This window comes from Xiphophorus hellerii, chromosome 22 (assembly GCF_003331165.1).
Source record: "Xiphophorus hellerii strain 12219 chromosome 22, Xiphophorus_hellerii-4.1, whole genome shotgun sequence".
NCBI lineage: Eukaryota > Metazoa > Chordata > Actinopteri > Cyprinodontiformes > Poeciliidae > Xiphophorus > Xiphophorus hellerii.
This window is the reverse complement of record NC_045693.1, coordinates 25,237,544-25,263,920: the sequence shown is the minus strand read 5'-3', so window position 1 is coordinate 25,263,920 and position 26,377 is coordinate 25,237,544. Positions and strand designations below refer to the sequence as shown.

The following is a 26,377-nucleotide window of genomic DNA, read 5'->3' as shown; positions in this document are numbered from 1 at the left end:
TCTAATTTGTGAACTGCTAAAGAACTGGTTGGTCTGTTATTAGTGTGTACTCTGTGTATGACACAGGTTGATGTCAGGGGAGCCTCATAACAACACATTTCTTTTGAGCAAGCAAAAAGAAAAGCTAATCACGCTGAGAACCGCCAGGTTTCTCAAAACACTGTGATTTTAGTTCGGAGGCCGTAATCAAAGCTTTTGGATCGGCTTTGATTTTTCACGGGGGCCAAAACGACACAATCCAAGTTGCCGTGACCACAGAATACTAAGCGAGCAGATCGAAGCGGTCGCTCTTAGAAGCCGACGCCTTCAAGCCGAGAGCGCAGTTGAATCTTTTCAGATGGCAAAAGTGTGTGTGACGGAAACATCAGCTGGACGCATAAAAACAGAATTCTGCAACTGTGTCATAAAGGCGGGTAAACTTCACAGGACTCCTTTAAATTTGTAGTCCGTGTTGTGATCATAATAGATTCTTTTTACTTCAGCATTTCAATATGGAGGTTTTAATAAATAAAGCAGTGTGTGCAGTTTGGGGTTTTTTTCATGTTTGTTTTTAGCATTGTCCTATGAAATGGCTAAAATAGAAAAAAGAAGAACCGATTAGATTTTTGTGCAGATCCAAGTTGCTCTCATTGGCTTCTCTTCGGGACCAATCTTTGGAGATTAGTTGACAAATAATATCCCATTAGCCCTGGAGCTGGAGCCTCTGATGCACAAAGACCCTCATTACCGCTCCATGCAGTTGTAAGGCTGCGCGTTAATTCATTTTTCGTTATACTCTGCTGGTTTACCACAGTAAGCTGCCAGTGGTAAGGGCCTGTCCAAAAGCCTGGCGATTAATTTTGACCCCTCCTCGGTGACAGAGACGGATCCTGTTGCAGAGGAAGGGACTCAGTGCTGCAACTTATTCCGAGGCTTCTGTGCAACTTGTAGCAATTACGGCTGTTAAATCTAGTTTGTTGCCTCGTGTGAATAATACACCTTGGTGTCTGTTAGGTTTCAATGTAGGGATGTGAATATAGTGAGAGACAGTAGAAATAAAAATCTACTGGCACCTCTAGCCATGGAAATAATGTATCCATAACTTGTTCAGCTATCGTGCTGCAAGCTCTACCTGAAGAAAAATATCTTTTTGTACGCGGGAATTCTCACTTTAAAATGTTAAGCTATTGGAGTTTGCCTTGTTTTGTTCTTTTATAATTGGAATTTTTATTCATTTATTTTTATTTTAAAAAGAAAACTCAGGGTTCCTGCTGTGGAGACAGAAGTATAGTTTCAAACAATGTTACTGATTTATCGTACACTAGAGAATAGTTTTTTGGTTTTTAAGTTAAGCTAACATTAGCTTAACTTAAGCTAATGTTAGCAGCCCGTGAGTTAGCACGGGCTGCACAGTGGCGCAGTTGGTAGCACTGTTGCCTTGCAGCAAGAAGGTCCTGGGTGCATGGAGTTTGCATGTTCTCCCTGTGCATGCGTGGGTTCTCTCCGGGTACTCCGGCTTCCTCCCACAGTGCAAAAACATGACTGTCAGGTTAATTGGTCTCTCTAAATTCTCCCTAGGTGTGTGTGTGTGTGCATGGTTGTGTGTCCTGTATGTCTCTGTGTTGCCCTGCGACAGACTGGCGACCTGTCCAGGGTGACCCCGCCTCTCGCCTGGAAAGTAGCTGGAGTTAGGCACCGGCAACCCTCCTGACCCCATTAGGGACAAGGGTGAACAGAAAATGGATGGATGGATGTAGTTAGCACAGCAGGCTAGCTAGCTTGTTAACATTAGTCATAAAGGTAAAATAAACAGGCTGCATGTTGAACACTATTGCACAATGTGTGTAATTCTTGCTTGAAAAGCCAGATATTCTCCATTAGTAGGTTAATATTTAATAATTTTTATTACATTTTACAGACTGAAGGATACTTTCAGGGAGTCCAATATTCTCATGTGACTGTACGTACGTACGTACCTACATGTGCATTTCAGCCAAAGTGGCAGGTAAAAAAAACATATATATATATATATATATATATATATATATATATATATATATATATATATATATATATTTATATTTTCCCCTCTTTGTGGAAATTTCAGCTAATTTACAGAGAAGCTGAAAATAAAGGAGCGGAACCCCTGACAAACTTTCAACCTTGTAAGATGGTACATGATGTAACGTAAATCCCATGTTCCAAAGTAGCCATTATCTAGCAGCAGATTCATATTCTCTACTCCCTCAGTTTTCACCAAAGTGGGATTTTTTTTATTCTTCAGCTCAGCGCCCCCCCTGTCGTTCACTTCAGATGGGTAAGCAACGCCTCGAATCGTTAAAGCTCTGAAGCATCCTGGCATGGAGCCCTGCACCTAATATCACGCTTCACTATGCGGTCAATACTCGACAGCGGTGTGAAAAAAGCCCAGAGTGCTCCCAGAAACACTAGAGGACATAGTTTAATTCACGCGGCCGCTCGCCGAGGTCAAAGTCAACAGGAGCAAATCAGCTCAGGTCCGGCAGACAAGTGGAAGAGCAATCATTTCAGTCAGTGAGGCTAAAAGACATTCAGTTTGAAGAAGAGCCAGATATCAAAAAGCTGCAGGCAGGGGGTCCAGTTGGCTTGACAGTGTTTTGATCTCAAAAGCTGACATTTTCCAGCACAGTTTACACATTTACAGTCAGTATTAACCAGGAAATTCAGCCGCAGCACAAGTCGGGCTGAAAACGCTAAATCTTCTCTATCGGGGTTCCTGCAGGTTTCACCAACTCAAATTGAAGGCCTTTTGAGACCCTTGTGAATGAAATGTTAGACATGTATCACAACAGAAATGTAAAAAAAGATCGTTACATATTTTATAATGAAGTAGTGCCAAGCTATTTTACACAGAACACATGCAGCATTCTATGGGTTGGCAACAGAAGTGGACAAGCGGCGAAGACTAACGTCAACCAGCCAATGGGCGAAAGTTTACAGGCAAGAAAAGCTAGGAAGCTAGCAAGGGTGTATTAGCAGACTACCAGGTGTGACTTTAAGTTAAAGTGTGTAACACTATTAGTGGAAAGAATGTCCTATCCTATCAAAAAAAAATTAAGTGAAGCGGGCTGACAGTGAATACTTATTAATAATTAATTAGCAACAGTATTTATTTATGAGTGATGAAACAGCTCTCCACATTTCCTTCAGTTTTGTCACTTTATTCTCCAGAGATAATAAAAAATAACACAGACTTCCTAAGATTCCTTTGAAAGAACTGAATATTTAATGGAGAGTCTTCTTTTTTTTCACAATATGCACAAACCTGATTTTTAAAGGTTGAGAGCAGCACTATAAATCTCTCCATTTTATCGATCTGGCGTTGAAACATTCATTAGGTTGGTTGTTTTGGAGGTCAGATGAAAAAGACAGAAAACTATTGTGGTCAATTATAGCAAAAAAAAAAAATCAATAGTGAAAACAGAAGTACCTGTGTGAAATGAGCTGCAACAAATGATGGTGGACACACACCACCAAGCCTTTGTGTAGGAGAGCTCTGCTGTTTGTAACATTGTTTAGCAATAAACAACACTTCAACTCAAGAATCTAGAGGATGTGGGAAATCTCTTAAACAGCCAAAAAATAATAATGAAATGTAAAACTGCACATAATGAAGGGAATGCTGCAGTTCCACCCGAGGTGACAAAAGACAGAAATATTACTGTTTTACCTTGGCTATGAAGAAATTTGAGTTGTGTTACTCTCGCACTTGCTTTTCTGCAACACAGTGGCATTTTCAAGTGCTTCTCAGTTTGTAGTTGTTTTATGGCTTTCTGGATTCATTATTCCCACTTTGTTGATACAAGTAGTGATTTTAGGAGCAGCTCCTCTGCCTCATAACAGCGCCTTTGACGTAAAGCTGTGGTTGTTGTAAGGAAGGTGAACATGTCCAGAAAATAAAGAGGCAGAATCATGCCAGTACAAGTACGGTTGAAAGTGGGAGGGTAATAAGAGCAGAAGAAAGGAGACAAAGTGAAAGAAAGAGAAACAACAGACATGTTGAAAACTTTGCTGAACTGAGTGCTGGTTCTGAAAGAAGCAATAGAAAAATGGTAGATCGATACACCAAATGGTTATTTTCTCCATTAGTCATCTAATGGCCGAGTTAATAGTCTTTCAGATGGGACATTATTGGACGTCTAATGAATTTGTGACTTCCATTATGTTTCAGATTAGAGGATAAAGAGAGACAGAAATGAACGTTAACGGTTCGTCTAAGTGCCTTGTAATATTTGCTCATAAACGTCTCACATTTTCTCACATTACAGCCTTCAAGGTGAGTTTAAGAGCAGGGAGGAGAAGGAGGGACGTCAGGGAATGTCTGGAAGATGATTAACCGAATAAATGGTTGAAGTTCAAGTTCATTTGTATAACTCATTTCAGTAACGAAGCTCACCAAAGTGCTGTACATCATAAAAACATAATGCAGTCAAAAATTTTGAAACAAGCAATAAACATTACATTTTGTCAAATGCCGTCATGTTTAAAAAAAAAAAAAAAAAAAAGATTTCTGGTAGTAAATGAATGTTATTTGGCGTCTGGAAAACAAGCTCTTTCAAAACCTCAAAATTAATAAATTACAATCTTCAGGTATTGGATCAAAAGCAAAACATACAATTTATTATAATAATGAAGAGCACATTTTTTCCAAAGTTTCTCTTTAATCAAATTTATTGAAGAAAGCCAAAAAGACAGAACAGCAGACATTTATATTTCTGATCTAAACCTAAAGACCGTAGCAGAAAACAGCATCAGTTCTAAGACAGATTCAGTTTCCTCTTTGAATCACTACAAAGAAAACACCAGTGAGTTCATCTCACTTCAATATCAACTGATCTGAACAAGAACAACATTTGTTCTGCAGAACATTGGAAGAGGAACCAGAACATCCAAATACATCAATATGAATATTAAAGCAAAACTATTAGAGCCCAGAGAAGATTAAATTTTCATGTGGAGAAATATTTCAGTGTCATATAAGAATAAAAAAAAAACCATATATCCTCCTGGAACGCAGATAAATACATTTAAACCAGAAAAAGTAAAGAACAGAGCAGAGATCAGAACAATGAACCCTGATCAGCAATCAGAGACAACAGAGTAAATCTAGTTGGGTTTACAGAACTCTGCAGAGTCTCTGTGGTGCCGAACCCAAACTCCAGCCAGTAGCGGCTGAGTGAATGTGGTCTGGACTCTGTGGATTAGAGTCATGGTGTCAGAGACGTTGTAGAAGGACAGAAGACCTGCTGTGTGATTCAGGTACACTCCTAGTCTGGAGGAAACTGGACCTGAGACGGAGGTCCAGATGTTGTTGTGGCCAAATTTAGAACTGTTACAATATAAAGCCCAAGATTTGTCATTAAATCCAAATCCACATTCAGTCCCACTTCCTACTCTGCTGATATTCTTGTATGTGACTGCTACACGAACTGTCCCGCTCCACTCCACCTCCCAGTAACAACGTCCAGTCAGACTCTCTCTACTCAGAACCTGATCCCAATAAGTGAATCTGTCTGGATGTCTAGAATAAAACTGATCCTGATTCATCCTTGTCACCTTCCTGTTCCCCTCTGATAGTACCAGACAAATGTATGTTGTGTTTGAATCCAGAGTGATTTCACGGTAATATTTCAAGAATCCAGCTCTGCTCTTTGGTTCTGGTTCTGACAGTAGAACATCCACCTCAGTGACCATCACTGAGATGTTTGTCCCTGCGTCTCTCAGGACGTCCTGTAGTTTCTCTCTGAGCTCTGACACAGCTGCTGTCACGTCCTCAAAGTGTCTCAGAGGACGGATGTTGATGCTGGATGAGCCTTTAGACTCATTGAGTGCTGGCAGTGAGGGGTAGTTGAGGAGAAACTGGTTGTGATCCTCTGTGTGTGAGAGCTGCTCCAGCTCAGCGTCTTTCCTCTTCAGCTCAGTGATCTCCTGCTCCAGCTTCTCCTGAACATCTTTGACTCGACTCACTTCAGTTTCCTGCTGGGATCTGATCTGCTGCTTCACCTCAGAGCTTCTGTTCTGGAGGAGACGGATCAGCTGGGTGAAGGTCTTCTCACTGTCCTCCACTGTTTTATCAGCAGAGCGATTGATGGCCTCCACCTCCTGTTGAAGCAGCTTCACATCTTTCTCTCTGTCCTGGATCCTCTGCTGGATGTTTCCTCGTCTTTCCTCCAGCTCTCTCTGCCTCTCAGTGCTTTCTGCTGCAGCTGACACCGTGTCGTGGCCTTTATGTTCATCCACAGAGCAGAGATAGCAGATACTCTTTTGATCGGTACGGCAGAACATCTTCATCACCTCGTCATGACGAGAGCAGATGTTCTCCTGGAGGTTCCTGGTCGGCTCCACCAGCTTGTGTTTCCTTAAAGCAGCTGAATCATAATGAGGCTGAAGGTGTTTATCGCAGTAAGAGGCCAGACAGACCAAACAGGACTTGATGGCTTTCAGTTTTCTGCCACTGCAGACGTCACAGGCCACATCTTCAGGTCCAGCAGAGGGGTGATCAGCAGCAGCAGCAGCAGCTTGGAGTCCAGTCTTCTTCAGCTGCTCTACTAAAGCTGCTAGTATGGTGTTCTTCTTTAGCACAGGCCTCGGTGTGAATGTCTCCCTGCACTGAGGGCAGCTGTGGATTCCCTTCTGATCCTCTGCATCCCACTGGGTCTTAATACATTTCATACAGTAGCTGTGTCCACAAGGAATAGCCACCGGGTCCGTCAGTAGATCCAGACAGATGGAACAGGAGAAAGTTTCTCTGTCCAGCTGATTCTGCTCCATTTCTGCTCTCAGTCACAGCGACTGTGTTAGTTTCACTTCCTGAAAACAGAAACTGGTTGGAGCTCTGGTAAGAGCAGAGAGGCAGCAGCCAATCAGCTGTTGGATCCGCCCAGCTTCAAGGTGTGTTTAAGAGCAGAGAGGAGAGGGAGGGACATCAGGGAATACATAGAAGAAGGTTGAAAGTAGAAGTTCTAGTTCATTTGTATAACTCATTACAGTAACAAAGCTGACCAAAGTGCTGTACATCATAAATACATAATGCAGTCAAAAATTGTTGAAACAAGCAATAAACATTACATTTTGTCAAATGCTATCATCTAAATGATCAATACACATCAAGTTGATCAATGTTCCACTTAAGACTAATCAAAGTAACTCTAACCAGGTGGATTTTTAGCCTTGATTTAAATGAAGTCAGTGTTTAAGCTTCCTTCTCGGCTTTTTTTTTAAAGTTTGTTCCAGATTTGTGGTCTATAGAAGCTGAATGCTGCGTCTCCATGTTCAGTTCTGTTTCTGAGGATGCAGAATCTGAACCGGAACCAGAAGACCTGACAGGTTCTGGAAGGTTGATGCAACAAAAGCTGTTTAATTTATGTTGGTGCTAAACTGTTGAGTGATTTCTAAGCCAACAGCATTTTAAAGTCTGTCCCCTGAGCCACAGGGAGCCAGTGTAAGGGCTTTAGAACTAGAGCGATGTGCGCCGTCTTCCTGGTTTTAGTGAGATGGCCAGCAGCAGCGTTCTTGAGGTGGTTCTGATGAAGTCTGGGAGTCTGGTTGTCCTGTCTGAGTTAGCGATGGAACGACAGCAGCAAGTAATGAAGGGAAAGCAAAAATGATAGCGGAGACATTTTCCATTTGGGTCTTAACTGCTTCTAGAAACAGTCTGAGTGTTTAAAAAAAAATAAAAGAAAACAGACCCAGCTGATTTCTGGTAGTAAAAAATGTTATTTAGTGTCTAGAAAACGAGCTCTTTCAAAACCTCCCAATTATTAAGTCACAATCTTCAGGTATTGGATCGTCTCCAGCATCAAAATATACAATTTATTATAATAATGAAGAGCAAATTTTTCCAAAGTTTCTCTTTAATCAAATTTATTGAAGAAAGCCAAGGAGACAGAACAGCAGACATTTATATTTCTGATCTAAATCTAAAGACCGTAGCAGAAAACAGCACCAGTTCTAAGACAGATTCAGTTTCCTCTTTGGATCACTACAAAGAAAACACCAGTGAGTTCATCTCACTTCAATATCAACTGATTTGAACAAGAACAACATTTGTTCTGCAGAACATTGGAAGAGGAACCAGAACATCCAAATACATCAATATGAATATTAAAGCAAAACTATTAGAGCCCAGAGAAGATTAAATTTTCATGTGGAGAAATATTCCTGTGTCAAATAAGAATTAAAAAAACATGGAACGCAGATAAATACATTTAAACCAGAAAAAGTAAAGAACAGAGCAGAGATCAGAACAATGAACCCTAATCAGCAATCAGAGACAACAGAGTAAATCTAGTTGGGTTTACAGAACTCTGCAGAGTCTCCGTGGTACTGAACCCCAACTCCAGCCAGTAGCGGCTGAGTGAATGTGGTCTGGACTCTGTGGATTAGAGTCATGGTGTCAGAGACATTGAAGAAGGACAGAAGACCTGCTGTGTGATTCAGGTACACTCCTAGTCTGGAGGAAACTGGACCTGAGAAGGAGGTCCAGATGTTGTTGTGGGTAAATTTAGAACTGTTACAATATAAAACCCAAGATTTGTCATTATATCCAAATCCACATTCAGTCCCACTTCCTACTCTGCTGATATTCTTGTATGCGACTGCTACACGAACTGTCCCGCTCCACTCCACCTCCCAGTAACAACGTCCAGTCAGACTCTCTCTACTCAGAACCTGTTCCCAATAAGTGAATCTGTCTGGATGTCTAGAATAAGATTGATTTTTATTCACCAATGTCACCTTCCTGTTCCCCTCTGATAGTACCAGACGAATGTATGTTGTGTTTGGATCTAGAGTGATTTCACGGTAATATTTCAAGAATCCAGCTCTGCTCTTTGGTTCTGGTTCTGACAGTAGAACATCCACCTCAGTGACCATCACTGAGATGTTTGTCCCTGCGTCTCTCAGGACGTCCTGTAGTTTCTCTCTGAGCTCTGACACAGCTGCTGTCACGTCCTCAAAGTGTCTCAGAGGACGGATGTTGATGCTGGATGAGCCTTTAGACTCACTGAGTGCTGGCAGTGAGGGGTAGTTGAGGAGAAACTGGTTGTGATCCTCTGTGTGTGAGAGCTGCTCCAGCTCAGCGTCTTTCCTCTTCAGCTCAGTGATCTCCTGCTCCAGCTTCTCCTGAACATCTTTGACTCGACTCACTTCAGTTTCCTGCTGGGATCTGATCTGCTGCTTCACCTCAGAGCTTCTGTTCTGGAGGAGACGGATCAGCTGGGTGAAGGTCTTCTCACTGTCCTCCACTGTTTTATCAGCAGAGCGATTGATGGCCTCCACCTCCTGTTGAAGCAGCTTCACATCTTTCTCTCTGTCCTGGATCCTCTGCTGGATGTTTCCTCGTCTCTCCTCCAGCTCTCTCTGCCTCTCAGTGCTTTCTGCTGCAGCTGACACCGTGTCGTGGCCTTTATGTTCATCCACAGAGCAGAGATAGCAGATACTCTTTTGATCGGTACGGCAGAACATCTTCATCACCTCGTCATGACGAGAGCAGATGTTCTCCTGGAGGTTCCTGGTCGGCTCCACCAGCTTGTGTTTCCTTAAAGCAGCTGAATCATAATGAGGCTGAAGGTGTTTATCGCAGTAAGAGGCCAGACAGACCAAACAGGACTTGATGGCTTTCAGTTTTCTGCCACTGCAGACGTCACAGGCCACATCTTCAGGTCCAGCAGAGGGGTGATCAGCAGCAGCAGCAGCAGCTTGGAGTCCAGTCTTCTTCAGCTGCTCCACTAAAGCTGCTAGTATGGTGTTCTTCTTTAGCACAGGCCTCGGTGTGAATGTCTCCCTGCACTGAGGGCAGCTGTGGATTCCCTTCTGATCCTCTGCATCCCACTGGGTCTTAATACATTTCATACAGTAGCTGTGTCCACAAGGAATAGTCACCGGGTCCGTCAGTAGATCCAGACAGATGGAACAGGAGAAAGTTTCTCTGTCCAGCTGATTCTGCTCCATTTCTGCTCTCAGTCACAGCGACTGTGTTAGTTTCACTTCCTGAAAACAGAAACTGGTTGGAGCTCTGGTAAGAGCAGAGAGGCAGCAGCCAATCAGCTGTTGGATCCGCCCAGCTTCAGGGTGTGTTTAAGAGCAAAGAGGAGAGGGAGGGACACAGATTAACTTAATGAACAATGTACGAAGGGAATCTGGTTGTCCTTTTTTAATTAGTGATGAAACGACACCAGTAAGAAAAGAAGAAAAATCAACAATGTTAGAGTAGACATTTCCCAAAAATGAAACGTACACATAATAATAATGAAGAATGACAGCAACCTTATTAGAAAGTGAGGATCTAATACAACAAGAACAATATAATGTCATTAATATGTATTTTTCAACAGTGGAGTTAAGATCTGCCCTGAGGAAATGTCAACTCCAGAAAATGATCAAATCTGTTATGTAAGTGAACTTATTGGGTATTCAAAGTTAATCTTATTGGATTTATATAACAAAGCATGGGAATGCGGAACATTTCCTAAAAGTTGGAGAGAGGCTTTAGTGGTATCCGAACCAAAACCTGGAAAAGATTGTGATCAGTCATCCGTCTTCTCTTTGCTCATTCTCTTTTAGAGAATTTCAGAAATCTTTCCTCAGATTTGTAAAGCAAATGCTCCTCACTGGAAAAAAAACCAACATGAAAACATGAGACCTTTTTGCATTAACTATTTACATAACATTGCTGCATCAGTGTACTAATGGAAATGGCAGTCGACGAGAGTAAATATAAGTGCAGAAAGTATTATTGAAATGCTTTCAGACCCTCACTGTGCACGAGTTGGTCCCAATTAGAGAGAAAAAGTTTTCAAACTATTTAATTCTGTCTCAACTTTCTGTGCTTTGACCAAATGCAAACACTCAGCATAGACCACAGGTGGTGATGTGAACGCAAAGGGTAGTCGGAGTGCAGACGTCAACTGGCCCGCCTCATTGGTATGTTATAAAGGAGGCCCAGCAGGGGGCGCTGCAGTGTTGCTCAGATCCAGCAGCAACACTAATTCAACACAAGCTGAATTTAGTCAAATATTAACAAAAGTCACCATTTTTGAGGAAATATATTATAGCATAATTTAGATTTAATACCATTTTTTATGTTATATATTTTGAAACAATTTAATTCTATGATATTTAATAAGGCATGGGGGTATGTAACTTAGTCAGCATGACCACCGAATGAGTGGTTTTCCTGTTTTGCTGAGTTACACTTAGACATTTCTCTACTCCCATAGCCGAACCTAGCACCGGTCTTATTGTCTGTTCTATTAACTGTAAACACATCACGAGTGTTACACAAAGTATAACCCAGTAAACTTATCAAATTCTCGCAGTATACACACTGTAAAAAAAAACTGTAAAAAAACGGTAAAATGTACAGTAGAAATTTGAAGGAATTTTCCGTTTTTACATTTTACAGGTATTTTTCCCGTATTTTCAATTTGGCGCATTGCATCATGGGAACAAGAACCTGCACGAAGCGCAAAATCTTGTTCTGTAGCCATTCAAAGCTCTCTCTCCGACACTGAATGTGTATCCTGGACCCAGGTTGGACTTAGAAGTTGGAGTAATCGGTTTTTGGCACCTCTGGGGTAATGTAAAGTAAATCAATAAACATTTTTTAAATTAAAAAAACAAAACATAGTATTAGTATAGATAATATTTCAGACTGGCGAACCGCTATCTTCTTGTAAATACGGTATAATTTTGCATTCGTTTTACTAAAAATGTTTTTACTCATATTTTTTAAATACCGTTTTTGGTTCTGAAATGTAAAAGTAAGACGAGGTTATTTATAACGGTGACCGCTTTTCTCTTTTTTTTCCCACACTCCAAGTACGGCGCCCATTTTTGCATTTATCTCTTGAGGAACTTGCTAGCTTGATTTTTTCGACCATCTTAGTAAGAATGTGTCTCACATAGCCCCCCAAATTATTGATATATATGACAGTCGTCGTCTGCTGTGAGTTTTCTTGATTTAGCCTTTGGTGTTATGCGTTTTTTTTCTTTTCAATATCCAAACTGTTGATAAATGGCGCGTGAAAGTTAGCAGTTCATGGCGTCATACTGCTTGTGCTTATTCTTAAATGTCAGGCTGTAGTTATTTTAATTGTTAAGCACAATTTGATAACCTGGGTGTGAGACGCAGGTGGGTTTTTTTTTTTTTCTTACTTTGACAGGATAGTTTTTACGTCCAGACTCAAGCTTTGTTCTCTTCCGGTTCGTTTTTTGTTTGAACATTATCTTTTTCAGCCAGTGATAAATTTGTTTTGAAGTCAGTCAGGATATGGACAATTAATTTACATATTTCTGAAAGAAAAAAAGGGAATGAGCATTAGGAGGCCCAAAAACTGATATACATAAAGCATTTTGGTTTGTTTATTAGAAGACTGGCCTTTTCTCTTTGAAGCAATCCACCTGTTTGATCACACAACCACCCTTCTTGGCTTCCCAGTACAAACCAGACTGGCAGAGGAATTGTCAAAGAAAGAAAAGACAATAAAGGACTTCCTTGGGTCCAGAGGGGTGGATATTCCAGGAAGTGATGCTGTCCAGGTGATTAGTGGAATCGCAAAATTCTTCAAGGAGAAACCAGCCCAACTATTTTGTCAAAATGAGGTAAATTTACACTGTAAACATTTCTTTTTGTCCAAAAATATTAACAATTATTTTTTGTAAACATTAGCTGTTTAGTTCCGTCCATTATTAGAAGATTTACATGCTTTGGTGTTTACATTTCTCTATTTTGTGTATATTTTCTTTTCTCTCCTTAGCTGCTGCATCCAGAGAGTCCTGATCTTGACCTGCCAAGCACCCCATGCATCTTTATAATGGGTGTGCAATTATTATTATTTTGCTTTCCTCAGTCTGTTAAACTTTTGATTCAAAATTCTATATGTACTATGTTTTCTAGAATAACCTTCAAATAATGTTAAAGTTTGCTAATATACATTTTGATGCAATATCATACACATTGTTGGAACTGAATACCAGTGGTCCCCAAAGTCGGTCCTGGAGGCCCGACATCCTGCATGTTTTATTCTCTCCCTGGTGGTAGTAACAACCTTTCAGCAAGTCAATGTTCCTCTTAGGCCTCTAATGAGCCATCATTTGATCCACGTGCGTTAAACCAGGGAGAACTAAAACATGCAGGATGCCGGCCCTTGAGGACCGACTTTGGACACCCATGGATTATACAGTATTTTGAATAAATGTAAGGACAGAGAAAAATATGTTGACAGGTACGTGAAAAAAAAAAGTCATATGAAAATTAATATAATAAAACATTTTCTATATAATTACTGCGCGTATTTAGAACATATTATGGACATGTTCTGGTCACCTGTGGTGGATCTTAAACTCTTGTATTAATGATTTGTTTCTTTAGGTGAACAGCTTTTTAAAGTTGCTGTTGACCAAATGATTGTGAATGACCACATCAAGTCACCCATCGCTGCCCTAAGCTACGCCTTCTCCATGTTTTATGTCTTGAACATAAAATATCCAAAAGACATGTCCCTGACACTGGAATTTATACAAAGGTTGGTATATTTTTGTTGATATTTTGAATTATTTGGTCTGAGCAATAATAATTGATTAATTCTGTGCTTTTGAAACACAGTTCAGAAGCATTGTCTTATTTTCATTGTTTAATTTTCAGTCAATCTTTTTTTCCCCTTTTTTTTACAATTTTATCAGTTTCAAGTAACTTCAGTGATTGTTACGGGTTTGCCTTCATTAAAAGAAGTGTACCAACAATTTTGTTGTTTCAGTGATTGTTCATTCAAATTAGTCATAGTTGAGGATTGTCAAGGAGTTATTTGCAACTGTTGAGACAGTCCAGTTGCATGACTGCAACAGTCCAGTTGCAGTCATGCAACTGGACTGTTGCAGTCATGCAACTGGTCATGCACCAGTCCAGTTGCATGACTGCAACTGGACTGGTGATCAGCTGCAATAATGTAATTTGGACGCATCTGTCTGTATGTTAAACTCAAGTATCCATTCCCTTTTTTTTTTAGAGTCTTTCTGGGCTTAAACCCCAAACGAGGGTCAAAGGCTGAAATGAAGGGGAAGAAGCATCATCACATTCCACCTCGACTGCTCAAGTTTGTAAATGAACTGTATGACTTTGACAGTCCATGGAAAATTTGATTCTTGTAAAAGGTGATGCTTCATAATGTTCTCTGTTATGTTGACAGCAGTTCAGAAAATAGTAGTTGGATGTTGGTCCTTGTTTACACCTGTGATTTTAATCTTGTAATGCAAATTGCAAGATTAAAATTGTATTTTTTTAATGTTAGTGTTGGATTGTGTTAATTAAATTAAACTTAACAAAATTATTAAATTGACTTCAAAGTCTGGACTCAAGAATGAACTTTACATTGACCTTAACAACTTTAAAAATATGTTTGACTGAATATATAATTGAGAATGCAATTTGTAATTATATTGTAATGATGTGTTGATATGGTATTGAAAAACCATGAACTGCAAAATAAAATTTGCAAATGGATTGTTTATGGTTTCATTGTTAACCCATTTGCATGAGCTATTTTAACACTAAATTTCATGGTCTAAATGTCCTTTTGAATAAGAAGTTGAGTTTTGCTTAAATTTATGTTTATTTAAAATGTAGTGCTTTATATTTATTACTTAGTCAATGTCTAACACAGACTTGAATGGTTTGAATGTCAAAAATACAAGTTTTTAAGTAACAGAAATGCTTGTGAATATACTACAGATTTACTGGAAAAATACGGAAAATTTTAGTTAGGGATTAACAGAAATGCAAGTTAATTAACATTGAAAAACTGTGAAAATACCGTAAGAAAACAGAAAATGTACTGGCTGAAAATTACCAGGATGTTTTCCTGTTTTTTTACGGAATGTTTTAATACATATTGTAAAAAAACGGAAAATTTCAATTCATTATTTACAGAAGTGTTTGTGAATATACAGGACATGTACTGTAAAAATACGGAAAATTTCAATTATGGATTAACAGAAGTGCTGGTAAATTTAACATAAAAAAATGCTGTTAAATTACGGAAAACTTATGACCAGAATTTCCGTAAAAAAACAGAAAATGTACTGGCAGAAAATTACCAGGACATTTTCCTGTTTTTTTACGGAATTTTTTTTTACTGTGCAATCTTCATACCCTTGAAGTTTCTCTCATTTTGTGATGCCCCGATCACTTTGCAGAACAAAGTAGTTTGCAGATGACCTCCTATGATTCTTTCAGAGCTGCTGAGGCTCAAGAGAATGTGTGAACATCACTTTCCAAATTCTCAATTGGATTTAGGTCGAGGTCTTCCACCACACACAGCATCACTCAGCTCTGCTGTTTAACACACAAGCGAATTTTATTATAAATGTGGCACCATTTAAGGAGAAATGATTAATAATAATGTGAAAGAGGCGTCCAAGACACTTTTTGTTACAACAAAGAATGAATCGATCAAGCACAAGCTCATTTGCTCTTTTTGGCCAAGTGTGAACGACCATCATGTAACAGCCTGCAATGGGCATTTTTAGTCATTAAAGTCTCTTCATGACAGGAAAGCACTTGATGTGACGGTGGTGAATGAACTCCCTTTCTCTGTGCCTCTGCCTCCCACCGTCTCCTCTTCCCCCTCAGTCTGCGGAGAGCAGCCGTGCAGACGGCAGCCTGCGAGGTTTCACCAGGATTTCAGCGAGCGACGAAGACTCTTCTGAGAGCAGCAGAGAGGGAGAGCAGATCAACGCTGTGGCTTCCCTCCACTTCATCATGGACCTGTGGACTAGCCGCAGGCGGGGAACAAACACACGGCTCGTCCTGATGCTTGTCAGCTGGTGTGTGGACATAAATGCAGGTGAGCCCAAACATCTTGGACGCCGAGCTGTTGTTTAATTAATTTCAGCCGCATTAAACGATTTCTTCCAGGGCATTTTCAAACTTTTTTCTTTTGTGTTAATATTGAAAATTTGGATGTGAAGAAAGCAGCAATAAATAAGCTCTTCAGAATTTCTGTATGTTGAACTTGAATCCTTTGTTTCCTGAAAGGGAAACATGAAAAATGAGTTGATTATTATTATTATTTTTTTTAGTATTTAATGCCTATTTAATTTTAAGCATTTTTTTCCTGCCAAAAAATTACAGCAGAGTTGAAAAAAAAAAAAAAAGTACAAGAATATTGACAGAGCCACAATAATTCGTCAGTCATCAAAAACAACAGGAGCTGACGTGACCCGACTCACTATTTTTTACAATATGTTATAATGATGTGCCATCTAATCTTTGATTCTTCAAAAACAGGAACCTCATAAATAATAAAGACTCAAATAAGAAATTATTTTAGGCACCTCTTCCAGCATATGCAACACTGTAGAAAAGATGTCGTTTCCTTCCATCTAAATGTGAAATTGGGTTTAAAATTGAGAAAATGTCCACATGAGGGCATCTAGTGATGCTTTAATGTGACTGAAAGCTTGTTGGAATTAATCCAATAGGCTGATGTTTGGTTAAGATATATTTGAATGGGAACTAAAGGACAAACGCTGATGTAAAAAAAAAATTCTAGGGTAAATTAAAAAAAAAAAAAAACTGTCTTATCTTTAATATCCTTTAAAAAGATAAATCAGTAAGTCATGCTTTCATATTCAAACAATGTACTGCATATCCTATGTAGATATAGAATAAATAGAATAAAAATAAGGTGAATTTACATGAGACAAAAGATAAAAATAGAAAATAAGAGATGAGAAAGTTGCTCCCATGTTGCTTCAGGTTAAAGTTGCCCTCTCCTCACAATTTTAACATGACAAATGCTGTGCAATAAATACAGTTATGATGGATGCCCCAGGCTTCTCCCAGTGCATTAGAAGCCTGGCGGGCCACCAGGCTAAGCATTGCTTATTTAAGTTTTTTAAATGTTTACATTTTTTAAGACTTTATGGTTTGTGTTCAGGTGTTAATCTTCCAATTACACATAATTATCAAGTGATATTTTAAAATTTTCTGTCAACTTTAAACATTTTTTAACTCGAAAACACAACGGGCCGCTGGATGAACGACTGACTGCTCTAGCACACAACCACTGAGCTTAGCAAGTTTTCTGGGGGAAACCTTGGATGCCCTTTTCCGTGTCAAAATTTGGATCTATTAATATTATTAGGATTATTGACTCTTTTTTTAGCAGACTACCAGGTGTGACCTCGATGTACAAAGGGCACATTATGAACAAAGAAGTCATCAATGTGTGGCAATGAAATGAGTGCAAATGAAATCCATTCGAATTAGAATGATTTATGCTATCTTGGAAAGCTAATGCAGTACACAATCCACCTAATAATTTAAAAAATTTTTGAGCGTCATAGCACCAACAAAGTGACGAAGTTGTATCACTCAATGGGTGAGGTCAGTGGAGAGACTGTTCTAGACAAAATAATGCTGAAGAATTTCACAAAAATGTCTAAATTTTCACTAAATATCTATAAACAGAAAAAAAAGAACTTGTCTAGACAGTTTATCAGCAAAAAGAATTGATTTGAGAGTGTTTCTTTTAAGTGCACAAACAAGTGCAAAACATGATCATTTGAGGGTAAATCGAAACAAAATTCTTTTGATGGAGAGTTTAGAAACTACAATACAAAAATAAAATAAAATTTCAAGAGGGAATCTGAAACTACAGTATCAAAGTTGCTACACCAGTATGGATCCAATACTGATCCCGACTTGGTACGGATATTATTGACATTTTGAATCAATCCACCCGCCTCTATTTAGAAGGAGAAAAAACATGGAGGTCGGTAGCAACATGGCGACATCTTCATGGGCCAAATCATGAAGATTCAGCCCATAAAGTGTGGATAATTTGGTCTCGACAACATTGGTTTTCACACAAAGGCAGTTGATAGTTGAGTGGAGAAAGTTCTGCCTTTTAGCTCAGACTAGCCACATCCAAAGCCCATATCTGCTCTGATGAAACAGACCATAATTATGAGGCAGGACATTAGCTTCAAAATACATTTTATCTTCTCACACAACTCTCTTGACTTTTAACAGTGGTGATGTTATTTTCTCGCCGTCTCCGCAGTCCTTCGCTGAAACGCTATCTCGTCTCTCGGCTGATACGGAGTCGGTGAAGTGTGTGTTCTAATCACAAGCTAATGACAGATGATATCACAGCTTTTCTAACCTCTGCCTGTGTGTGTGTGTGTGCAGGTGGGGGTGCACGCGTGTGTGTGGGCGTGTGTGAGGTGTTCTCATGTGAGTGGAGTCTTGACATCTTCAGATAAGTGAATAGCAGTGTGTGAACACGATAAAAAGGTGTTGGCGGTTGTGTTTTTATGCACACAAGTCGTGGTGTGTGTTCAGATAATGAACCATTCGCAAATCATAAGAGATGTTCATGAAGTAAAAGTTCAGTGCCTTGCCTTGCAAACGTGTACATGGTTCAATATGGTTTTCTACATTTTACCATGTCGCAGCTACAAACCTCCGTGTGTATTATTAACATTTTATATGCTTGACCAACACAAAGTATTGACATTTTTTTTAGTCTGCAAACTGTTGTGTTCAGGGATGTCAGATAGCCACTAGGTGGTGATAGAGCGCCTGCTCTTTTTCCTCTAATCAAAAAGTAGCCGTCTGAAACATTCTGCCATGTGTGGCCTGTATTAAATCTCACACTACTAAGGCATCTGGTGTTTTTTTTTTTTTTCATACTTGGCAATCTCCCCTCAAAATGTCTGTACACAACAGACCTCTGGTTTTGTTGCATATATGAGATATGTGTTTTTCTGATTTTATGTATTCTCGTCTAATGAAAGAGCAGCGCCTCGTATGGCCGTAGCTTCAGGGATCTGTCTACCCGTTTGCTATGTTGCTTGTTTGTCTTTGAGCTGCACTAATACAAATTTTGCCGTGCTTCTGTATGATGTCAATAAAGTCTGATTCTGGTTTACATTGGGGTTATTTAGATCAACTTTGTTAGATATTTAGATGGTGACTTAAATGTTAAAAGATTAAAAGGTAACTTAATATTTTCATGAAGTAATATCGGCCTAACTGTGTTGGACCTTTGGTTAGGTCTAAGGTACAGGCTGGGATATAACCTACACTAATCTATGGTTAAGGGTGACCAAGATATGGTACATTTGGCTTTAAAATGTTTGTCAGTCATTGGAGACCTAAAATTTGAAAAATAGTTGACATCTCTACTTCTTATGGGGTTTTTTCAACGATGGCTTTCTTCTTCCCACGCTAATGATTCACACAATGAACAGCTGTCCTGGTAGCGTGTTCTCCCGCCTGAGATGTTTTGGTAGGGTTGCAGTTTATCATATTGTTTCCATTATCTGACGACTGAGTCTACAGAGCTCTGTGAGTTGTTCAAAGCTTAGTTCATAACCTAACCCTGTGTCTGGTTAGCTGCAATTGAAGTCTGTAAAGGGTATCGGAATAAAAGGGAGCTGAATTACTAGGCTGCCAGGCCTCTGTAAGACAAATACACTGAAGATTTTTATTGTGATATGACAAAATATCAAGCGATAAAAGATGGTAACATGTCAGAAAGTGCCCCGTCATGATGTGCAGACTTCTTTTGTTGACTGAGGTTGAATGGAGGGTTTTAGATGCCATTGTGTGCTTCTGTAAGCACTTTGCAGATAGGAGAGAATTTGAATGTGATGTGAAATTGTCAGATATAACCTCGCAATTGTCAACAAAAGCACGACCGAACCTTTCAATAAATTCTCCAGGGGGTCTTTTTGTGGGCTCTAGTGTCCCTTATACAAAAGTAGGCTGACAGGAAGGGGGAAGGAAAAGGGGGAAGACATGCGGCAAATGTCGCCGGGTCTGGGAGTCGAACCCGCGTCGAGAACTCTAGGCCTCCAAACGTGGGTCGCGCCACCCTACGCCACCACGGCACACCCAACCTTTCAATAAAATTTAACAAAAACAAAAAGTAGTTTACAGTAAATTCCTTCCAAAATTGTCTTTTTTTCCCCCAGGAAAGACAAAACGATGCAAAACAAATCTTGTCTGTAACCAAACCGAAACGTACCACATGGCTTCTTATTATAGCTGGTACACAGGCGGGGGATGATAGGTCCTGCGTTTCTGTCTGCAAAGCCACACAGCCTTCAATGTGAAGATGATAAATGTTTTATGAGACACGAGAGCTTGAGGTGGCACTGGCAGAGACAAAAAGTTGGAAGAAGCTAAAGAGAGGCTCTGACTTTGTTTTTAGCGTCATTTGTAAAGATTTGTGTTCAGACAAGGGAAGCTGATGAAGTCGAGGCAATCTAAACGTAGCCGGGAGGATAAACTAGCTTCAGTCAGGAAGGAGTCTGGAGTTACTTGCTAAACGTTAATGAGTTGCATTTTGAGAAGAGAAGTCTGGTTCATTTTTTGGACAAACTTTCCCAATGCTTGAAGGTTGCCACAATCATCACTCAGTTCTACATGAGTAAAAACACAACTGGGGTATCCAGCTTTCACACCATTCAGGAAGGAGGGTCCTGTTTCCGGAAACAAACGGTTCTTTGTACCATGATGGGTCGATAGCTCATTCGGCAAGGAAGACATTTTTACGTCAAAGCAAGATAAAAGCCAGATTGTATTTTTAAAATAAAGACAAAGATTTTCATTTTTGGAGACAAAGGTGAAGTTTTTGGTCAGAAGACAGTTACTACGTTTGGAGGAAAAACAGTGGAAGTTAGCAAATCTGGGAACATCTTTTCCATTTCTGTAGTAGCACCATGTTGTGAGGGTATTTTGTTGCAACAAAGACTGGTGCGTATAGCAGAATAGAGGAATGAACAATATTGTATGTGAAAATATTGAAGAAATATCTCAATTTCACACACAGTGTGTGCAAGTATCTGTCTTCATAACAAGAAAAACATGATGCAGTCCATGAATGGAAATTGATGTACCTGTGATATTCGACCAGTGATGTCAGTAACGCGTTACAAACTTACAAAGTAATGCGTTACAATGTAACTACTTTGGTGTAGCCTTCGGATTTATTCCTGCCCTTACTTGACATATGTCCTGTTGCCTAACATGGAGGGCTTGGAGTCTCACCTCACTGGATAAGGAGCCAGCGCTGGTCTTCAAGATGAGCAATACCCACTAGAAATAGTTACCTCTATAAGCAGTTTGAGTTAGTAAGTAAGTAAAGTGTTAATTAGATAAAACACACATTCTAAACAGTGACAAAACAAAGGTGGGTGTCTTTCCCCTTTTGCTCAAAAATGCAAAATGTCAGTAAGATTCTCACTACTTCAGCAGGTCAGGTTTGAGCTTTGTCTCCCGGCCGCAGCAGGGGTCTCTGTTTGCTGTTGCTGTAGGGTGAATGTTAAACCAGCAGAAACTATGGGAACATCCAGCTGGCTTAGTGAAGGAAAGTTTGAAAAGCAGGTAACAGAAAAATGACTGGAGTCTCACATATAAACCTCTGTCTTGCATGCACACTTCACGAGTTGCCAGATCATTTTTGAAACACAAATTAAGTAAAATTTCTGCTTTAGATTATCTGGAGTTTTTCCCCTCTGGGTTTTTGCCTTATTAAATCACACTATCATTGCCTCTGTGACAAAGACGTCATGCTGTCTAATTTTGCCTCACAGCTTCAAAATCGATTCTATATTTTTCAAATTTTCCACCACACCGAGGGGTCATGACCTTTACTAAAGAAAGTAGGGTGAATGTGCTGTGGCTTACAAGAGACGTGGATTCTTTTTTTCAAGTTCACCAAGCTTTTGAAAGAAACTGGTATGTTCTGATATTTTTGATTCATAAAGAATCATGCTTTCAACATCCCAGATCGGTGTCTTCCACTGAACACTGAGCTGAACACGCGTGAGCTCTATGTGCCTGGAGTTAGTTGGAGTCCTGCTGTGACTTTTGAGAAATGGTATTCGAATTTAACGACTATTTATCTAGAATGTCACCAATGAAACTGTGATTTTGCAAAACATTTTCTAATGTTTTATGTTTTTTTTTTGTGATTCTCAGAAACATGTCACAGGCCGCTGGTATCGAGTTTATCACCGTCGTCATTCAGAAGCTCCTCGCAGCTGTCCAGCAGTCATGGGCCGGGTTTTGCTAAATTAAATCGGAGAGAAGGTGAGTGACATCACTGCAGCCGTTATACTGTAAATTATATCATGGTGTGGTCATTAGTTATTTAGCGTAAGTATGCCCACCGCTGATAACTAGTCTATGACATCGTAACATAGAGCCACACTGGACAAACAACTCTCATACCTAAAAAGTTGACCTAATGGTGCGTTCACACCAAATGCGTTTGACACTTCATGTTCGACGTGTGTGTACTTTGAATGCAACTGCTTGGCATTCTACATCTAGCGTTTCGCGCGTCTGGTTTATGTTCAAACTCTATGTGAAGGCGCGTCGAGGGCGCGTCAGCTCTAGCGGTCTAGACATCAAGAGCTTCCGTTGAATGCTCTTGATGTGTCAAACGTTCCAAACGGTTCAAATCTCGCTGCGCCGCAATGTCCCTCGGCACGCCTTCATATAGACTTTGAATGTAAACCAGATGCGCCTGACGCTCAAAACATGTTTGGTGTGAACACTCCATAACATGATTTTGGTCTGTTGAACAATTCCAGAGTACGCAGGGAAAACGTAGGTCAAACATGCAGAAAGACGGGGAGCAGCTTTTCCTGCACATAAATGTGCAGCTAACATAATTCCTGACAGACCTTTGGAGGTTTTTGTGTCTCTTCCTTCAATAGTTATTGGTGTGGCGACAGAGGGGAACAGGTTTTCCAATTAGTTTGGATCATTTGACGCAGCGCAGTCAGTGTGAAAGCGTCCCTAAATGAACCGAGTCTAAATGACTGTCAGGTGTGAAGGCACCCTAAAATTTTAGTGCTCAGTGCCAACAAAAGTGGAAACTTTGAATGTACTTTTGGATTCAATTCAAATACTAACTTCAGGTAAGTTCAAGTACTTGTAATCCAAGTACTGACTCCTTTCCAAACTGACTTTTCAATACCTTCACAGATGCAGCAAAAGGATAAAATTTTGCCAGGAGTTTAGAAGCTACGTATCAATAATGCTGCACAAACTCAGGATGTAAATCACTGCACATCTTTCACTTGTGCTGTATAAAGCCATGCATGTAGATTACTGACACAACTCAGTGGGTTGCGGTCCTCAAGCCAACCTCATACTCCTACGCTCTGCAGGATGCTGACATCTCGCACTGTGCCGAAAGGGAACCTGCTGAGATTAAACATAGTTTAGGCTTAGTTGGACATCAAATACCAAAATGATCACAGAGAATTTTTTTTTCTGTTTAAGGGAAAACAGACAAACCCTCAGATATGTGCTGACCACCCATTTGTAGTCCTGTTGTCACATGTAACATTTAGGAGTTTTATATCAATAAATAATTGCTGCCTATTGCATCCTTCACTACACAAGCTCTTTTAAATTCCCAGTGTGTTTGCAGTGGTTGTGCAGAGAATCTCCCTGCTGTTTCTGCTCCACTGACCATGACACCTCACACCATGTGATGAGCTTCACTTGGATTCAAATTAGCCAACTCCTCATGATTTGATTTTAAGGAGGGAAGATGGCGGTGTAAGGTTCCTCATTTGTGCTGCGGTTTATGTTTGGAAAACTGATAAATAATAAAGTCAACATGGTTTTGCTGATTCAATCTAGAACAGCTACAGAAGCGCTCTGAAGTTACGTATCATTGGGATTGATAAAGTATATAATATGTGTTACAAAGACATAAACTAGTTGGTGTTGTTGGTGTTATTTATGTATTGCCTGGTGATTTACCAGTTAATCTGGCAACAAAGTAAACCAAAATTGCAATACCTAGTATTGCATAATATTCAAATAATCACAAACTTAAATCACAGATTTAGACCTTGTGAGCATATCACCACCAAAGTTATGCTAGATGTATCTAACACAAATTAGATCAATCTAATCTTAGATTTATCTAAGCTCTTACAGTATACAACACATTAGCATTATGCCATACTGTGCAGTAAACAAGAACTAGCATTGTGCTAATAAGCTGCTAATGTTCTAAAATAACCCATGAGATCACAAAAATTTTTGTTAGCTTAAAGCTAATCTGTTAAAACCCTCATCTAGTACAAAATACACCTTTCTCAATAGTTTATCACATTCAAATTCAATTGATATTAAAGAACTTAATTTGTTTGCGTCCTCTGATGACGGCACAAACTACTTCCTGTCCACCATCACCTCGCTTCTGGTTTTCAATCACTTCTACCAATGTAAAAACGGACTGAATAATCTTGGAAATATCCTTAGTGGAAGGAGTAGAGTTCATTTTTATTGGATGTTTTCCTGGCATGCACCTTTAGACAATGGAGAGTCTTTGAATTTTAGTGGGGCTGAGGTGAGAACCATGTCAGTAGCCTAATTTTAGCCTGTTTCATCCGAAATCCAGTTTTCCGTGTAGGGTTAGTATCCTGTTGGATCACTCAACTGTGCCAAAGTCTCAGCTACTTAAATGTGGTATTAAAATAACTTGGAGGAGTTAACTTTGATATGAAGGAGCTTTCTTTTTGCCACATAAGCCAAATTTTGATTTATAAAAGCAATTAAAAGGGTAGGACAATCATGGGGTGAATACCTTTTACAGACAACACTTCTTATTTTAAGATTAGTTGACAATAATAAGGAAAGCAACATTCTTTTCCCCCCTTCGAAATAGTCATTTTGCGATGTCAATTTAATTCTATAGTACAATAGCAATTGAGCTGCAGGTAATTTACGATAGTCTTGGTCTTCCTTGAAACATGATTGCCCTTGGAGTAATAGCAACCTTTCAAAGAGTCAATATCATTGATCGATGTTGCTGTGTCTGCTTCAGCGCTAACAACCATCAAAACCAAATAGTGGACCACTAGGATCCACTGGGCAGAGACACGCTAATAACCATCATCCAATCTATTACACAGTGGACCACCGGGTTGAGACAAATGGAAGTAAACAAAGTTACTCTTAAATAAGTGGAAAGAGAAAAAGATGTTAACTTTAAGAAGTAATTAAGTAGTAAGATTTGATTACATGTCTGTGTCTACATGAGTAGGAATTCTGTCATGCCAGGAAGTAAGAGTTTTAAATGTACTTGCTGACATACAATTTAGTGTTATCGGGTTACTAACAGGCATAATTGTCTAGAATTTTCTCTCAGTGTTTCAGTATATCATCTTTTGACTACAAAACAAAGTCATAATCTTTTATATTTGTGTCCTGTTTAACCAGAAAGGGAAAGAAAGCAGACATGTCTTTATAGTTTGTTTTGAATAGTGTTCAATCTTCAACACCGATTAAATAATGGCAGGGTGAAGATCTCATGTTTCTTTACACATTTAAGGCCATTCAAAAAAATGTATGTACATTTTAAAAAAATGTTTTAAATACGCATTCATACAGAAATATGTAGATTTTATATCAGTAAGCAAGGTTTCCCCCCGAAAACTTGCTAAGCCTGGTGGTTGGGCGCTAGGGCAGTCATTCATCCAGCGACCCGCCGTGTTTTTGAGTTAAAAAATGCTTAAAGTTGGCAGGAAATTTGAAAATATCATCTGATAATTATGTGTAATTGAAAGATTGGAAGATTAATACCTATAGTACACCAACTATAAAAATGCAAACATTTAAAAAATACTTAAATACATAAGCAATACAAAGCTCTTATAATACACTATATATTATAATAGACATAATACTATTTTATTATGTCTATTATATATAGACATATATATTAAAACATATATATTAAAAACATGAACTAAGCCCTTTTAATTTTTAGCCAAAGTTATTAAAGGGGCATTATTATGTAAAATTGACATTTTTTTCCTACCTTTGCGTCATGTTATAATGTTATTCCTTCATCAAAAACACACCTGCTGTGTTGCCTTGGTGGTGACATGTGTGTCTGGGACCCTTTAATTTCCGTGGCAACCATTCAGCTCTGTGTGGACGTATGCCCGCCTCTGAGATGAAACTCCTCCTCAGAGTTACAGTTTCCAAGCTTCCGCCTCACACAGCACCCCTCTCTCATAGCTCCACCCCTCAGCTCCTTCAGACTAGCCAGCAGAAATGAGCAAACACCTGGTGGAGCTGCGCATCTGCTGAGCTCATGATATGAACTACTTCTCAGTGCACCTCTGGTAAAAACACTGAAGGGTCAATAGAGGAGCCGTTGTGATGACTTCCTGAAGACGGAGTTTCAGAAAGAGACAGAGGCCCAACTTCAAGGCATTAAATTGGAAAGTAAAATTTCTTTTAAGTCATATTTGACATATACAGCATTTTCATAACTTATGAGGGTAACATAGCTACTTGATTGTGCTA

General features: G+C 39.4%; 4 protein-coding genes across 4 annotated transcripts in view; 2 read left to right on the top strand and 2 right to left on the bottom strand.

Annotated features, from left to right (window-relative positions):
- Positions 1-5,031: 5,031 nt before the first annotated feature.
- LOC116712708 (tripartite motif-containing protein 16-like) lies at positions 5,032-6,822 on the bottom strand. The gene has a single exon (XM_032552533.1). It carries the CDS (start codon positions 6,787-6,789, stop codon positions 5,125-5,127), a length of 1,665 nt encoding a protein of 554 aa, XP_032408424.1. The 5' UTR covers positions 6,790-6,822; the 3' UTR covers positions 5,032-5,124.
- Positions 6,823-7,864: 1,042 nt separating this feature from the next.
- Positions 7,865-10,002, bottom strand: LOC116712728 (tripartite motif-containing protein 16-like). The gene has a single exon (XM_032552556.1). The coding sequence runs from the start codon at positions 9,967-9,969 to the stop codon at positions 8,305-8,307; it is 1,665 nt and encodes a 554-aa protein (XP_032408447.1). The 5' UTR covers positions 9,970-10,002; the 3' UTR covers positions 7,865-8,304.
- Positions 10,003-10,181: 179 nt separating this feature from the next.
- LOC116713402 (uncharacterized) lies at positions 10,182-14,518 on the top strand. Its single transcript, XM_032553545.1, has 5 exons — positions 10,182-10,195; positions 12,369-12,621; positions 12,777-12,837; positions 13,391-13,544; positions 14,025-14,518. Exons 1-5 carry the CDS (start codon positions 10,182-10,184, stop codon positions 14,155-14,157), a joined length of 615 nt encoding a protein of 204 aa, XP_032409436.1. The 3' UTR covers positions 14,158-14,518.
- Positions 14,519-15,398: 880 nt separating this feature from the next.
- The window catches only part of LOC116713854 (contactin-associated protein-like 4), a 48,350-nt gene continuing 37,371 nt past the window's right edge, over positions 15,399-26,377 (top strand). The window contains exons 1-2 of the mRNA XM_032554136.1: positions 15,399-15,860; positions 22,013-22,123. Of these exons, the coding sequence (XP_032410027.1) occupies positions 15,593-15,860; positions 22,013-22,123 (379 nt within the window). The 5' untranslated portion in view covers positions 15,399-15,592. The remainder of the gene's footprint in view (positions 15,861-22,012; positions 22,124-26,377) is intronic.

What these genes read in the sequence shown, in the direction of transcription:
- LOC116712728 (XM_032552556.1), bottom strand. Translation starts at nt 9,969, where the DNA reads ATGGAGCAGAATCAGCTGGACAGAGAAACTTTCTCCTGTTCCATCTGT.
- LOC116712708 (XM_032552533.1), bottom strand. Translation starts at nt 6,789, where the DNA reads ATGGAGCAGAATCAGCTGGACAGAGAAACTTTCTCCTGTTCCATCTGT.
- LOC116713402 (XM_032553545.1), top strand. An exon ending in CCCATGCATCTTTATAATGG is followed by an intron (nt 12,838 to 13,390) that starts GTGTGCAATTAT and finishes TTGTTTCTTTAG; the next exon opens with GTGAACAGCTTTTTAAAGTT. An exon ending in ACACTGGAATTTATACAAAG is followed by an intron (nt 13,545 to 14,024) that starts GTTGGTATATTT and finishes TTTTTTTTTTAG; the next exon opens with AGTCTTTCTGGGCTTAAACC.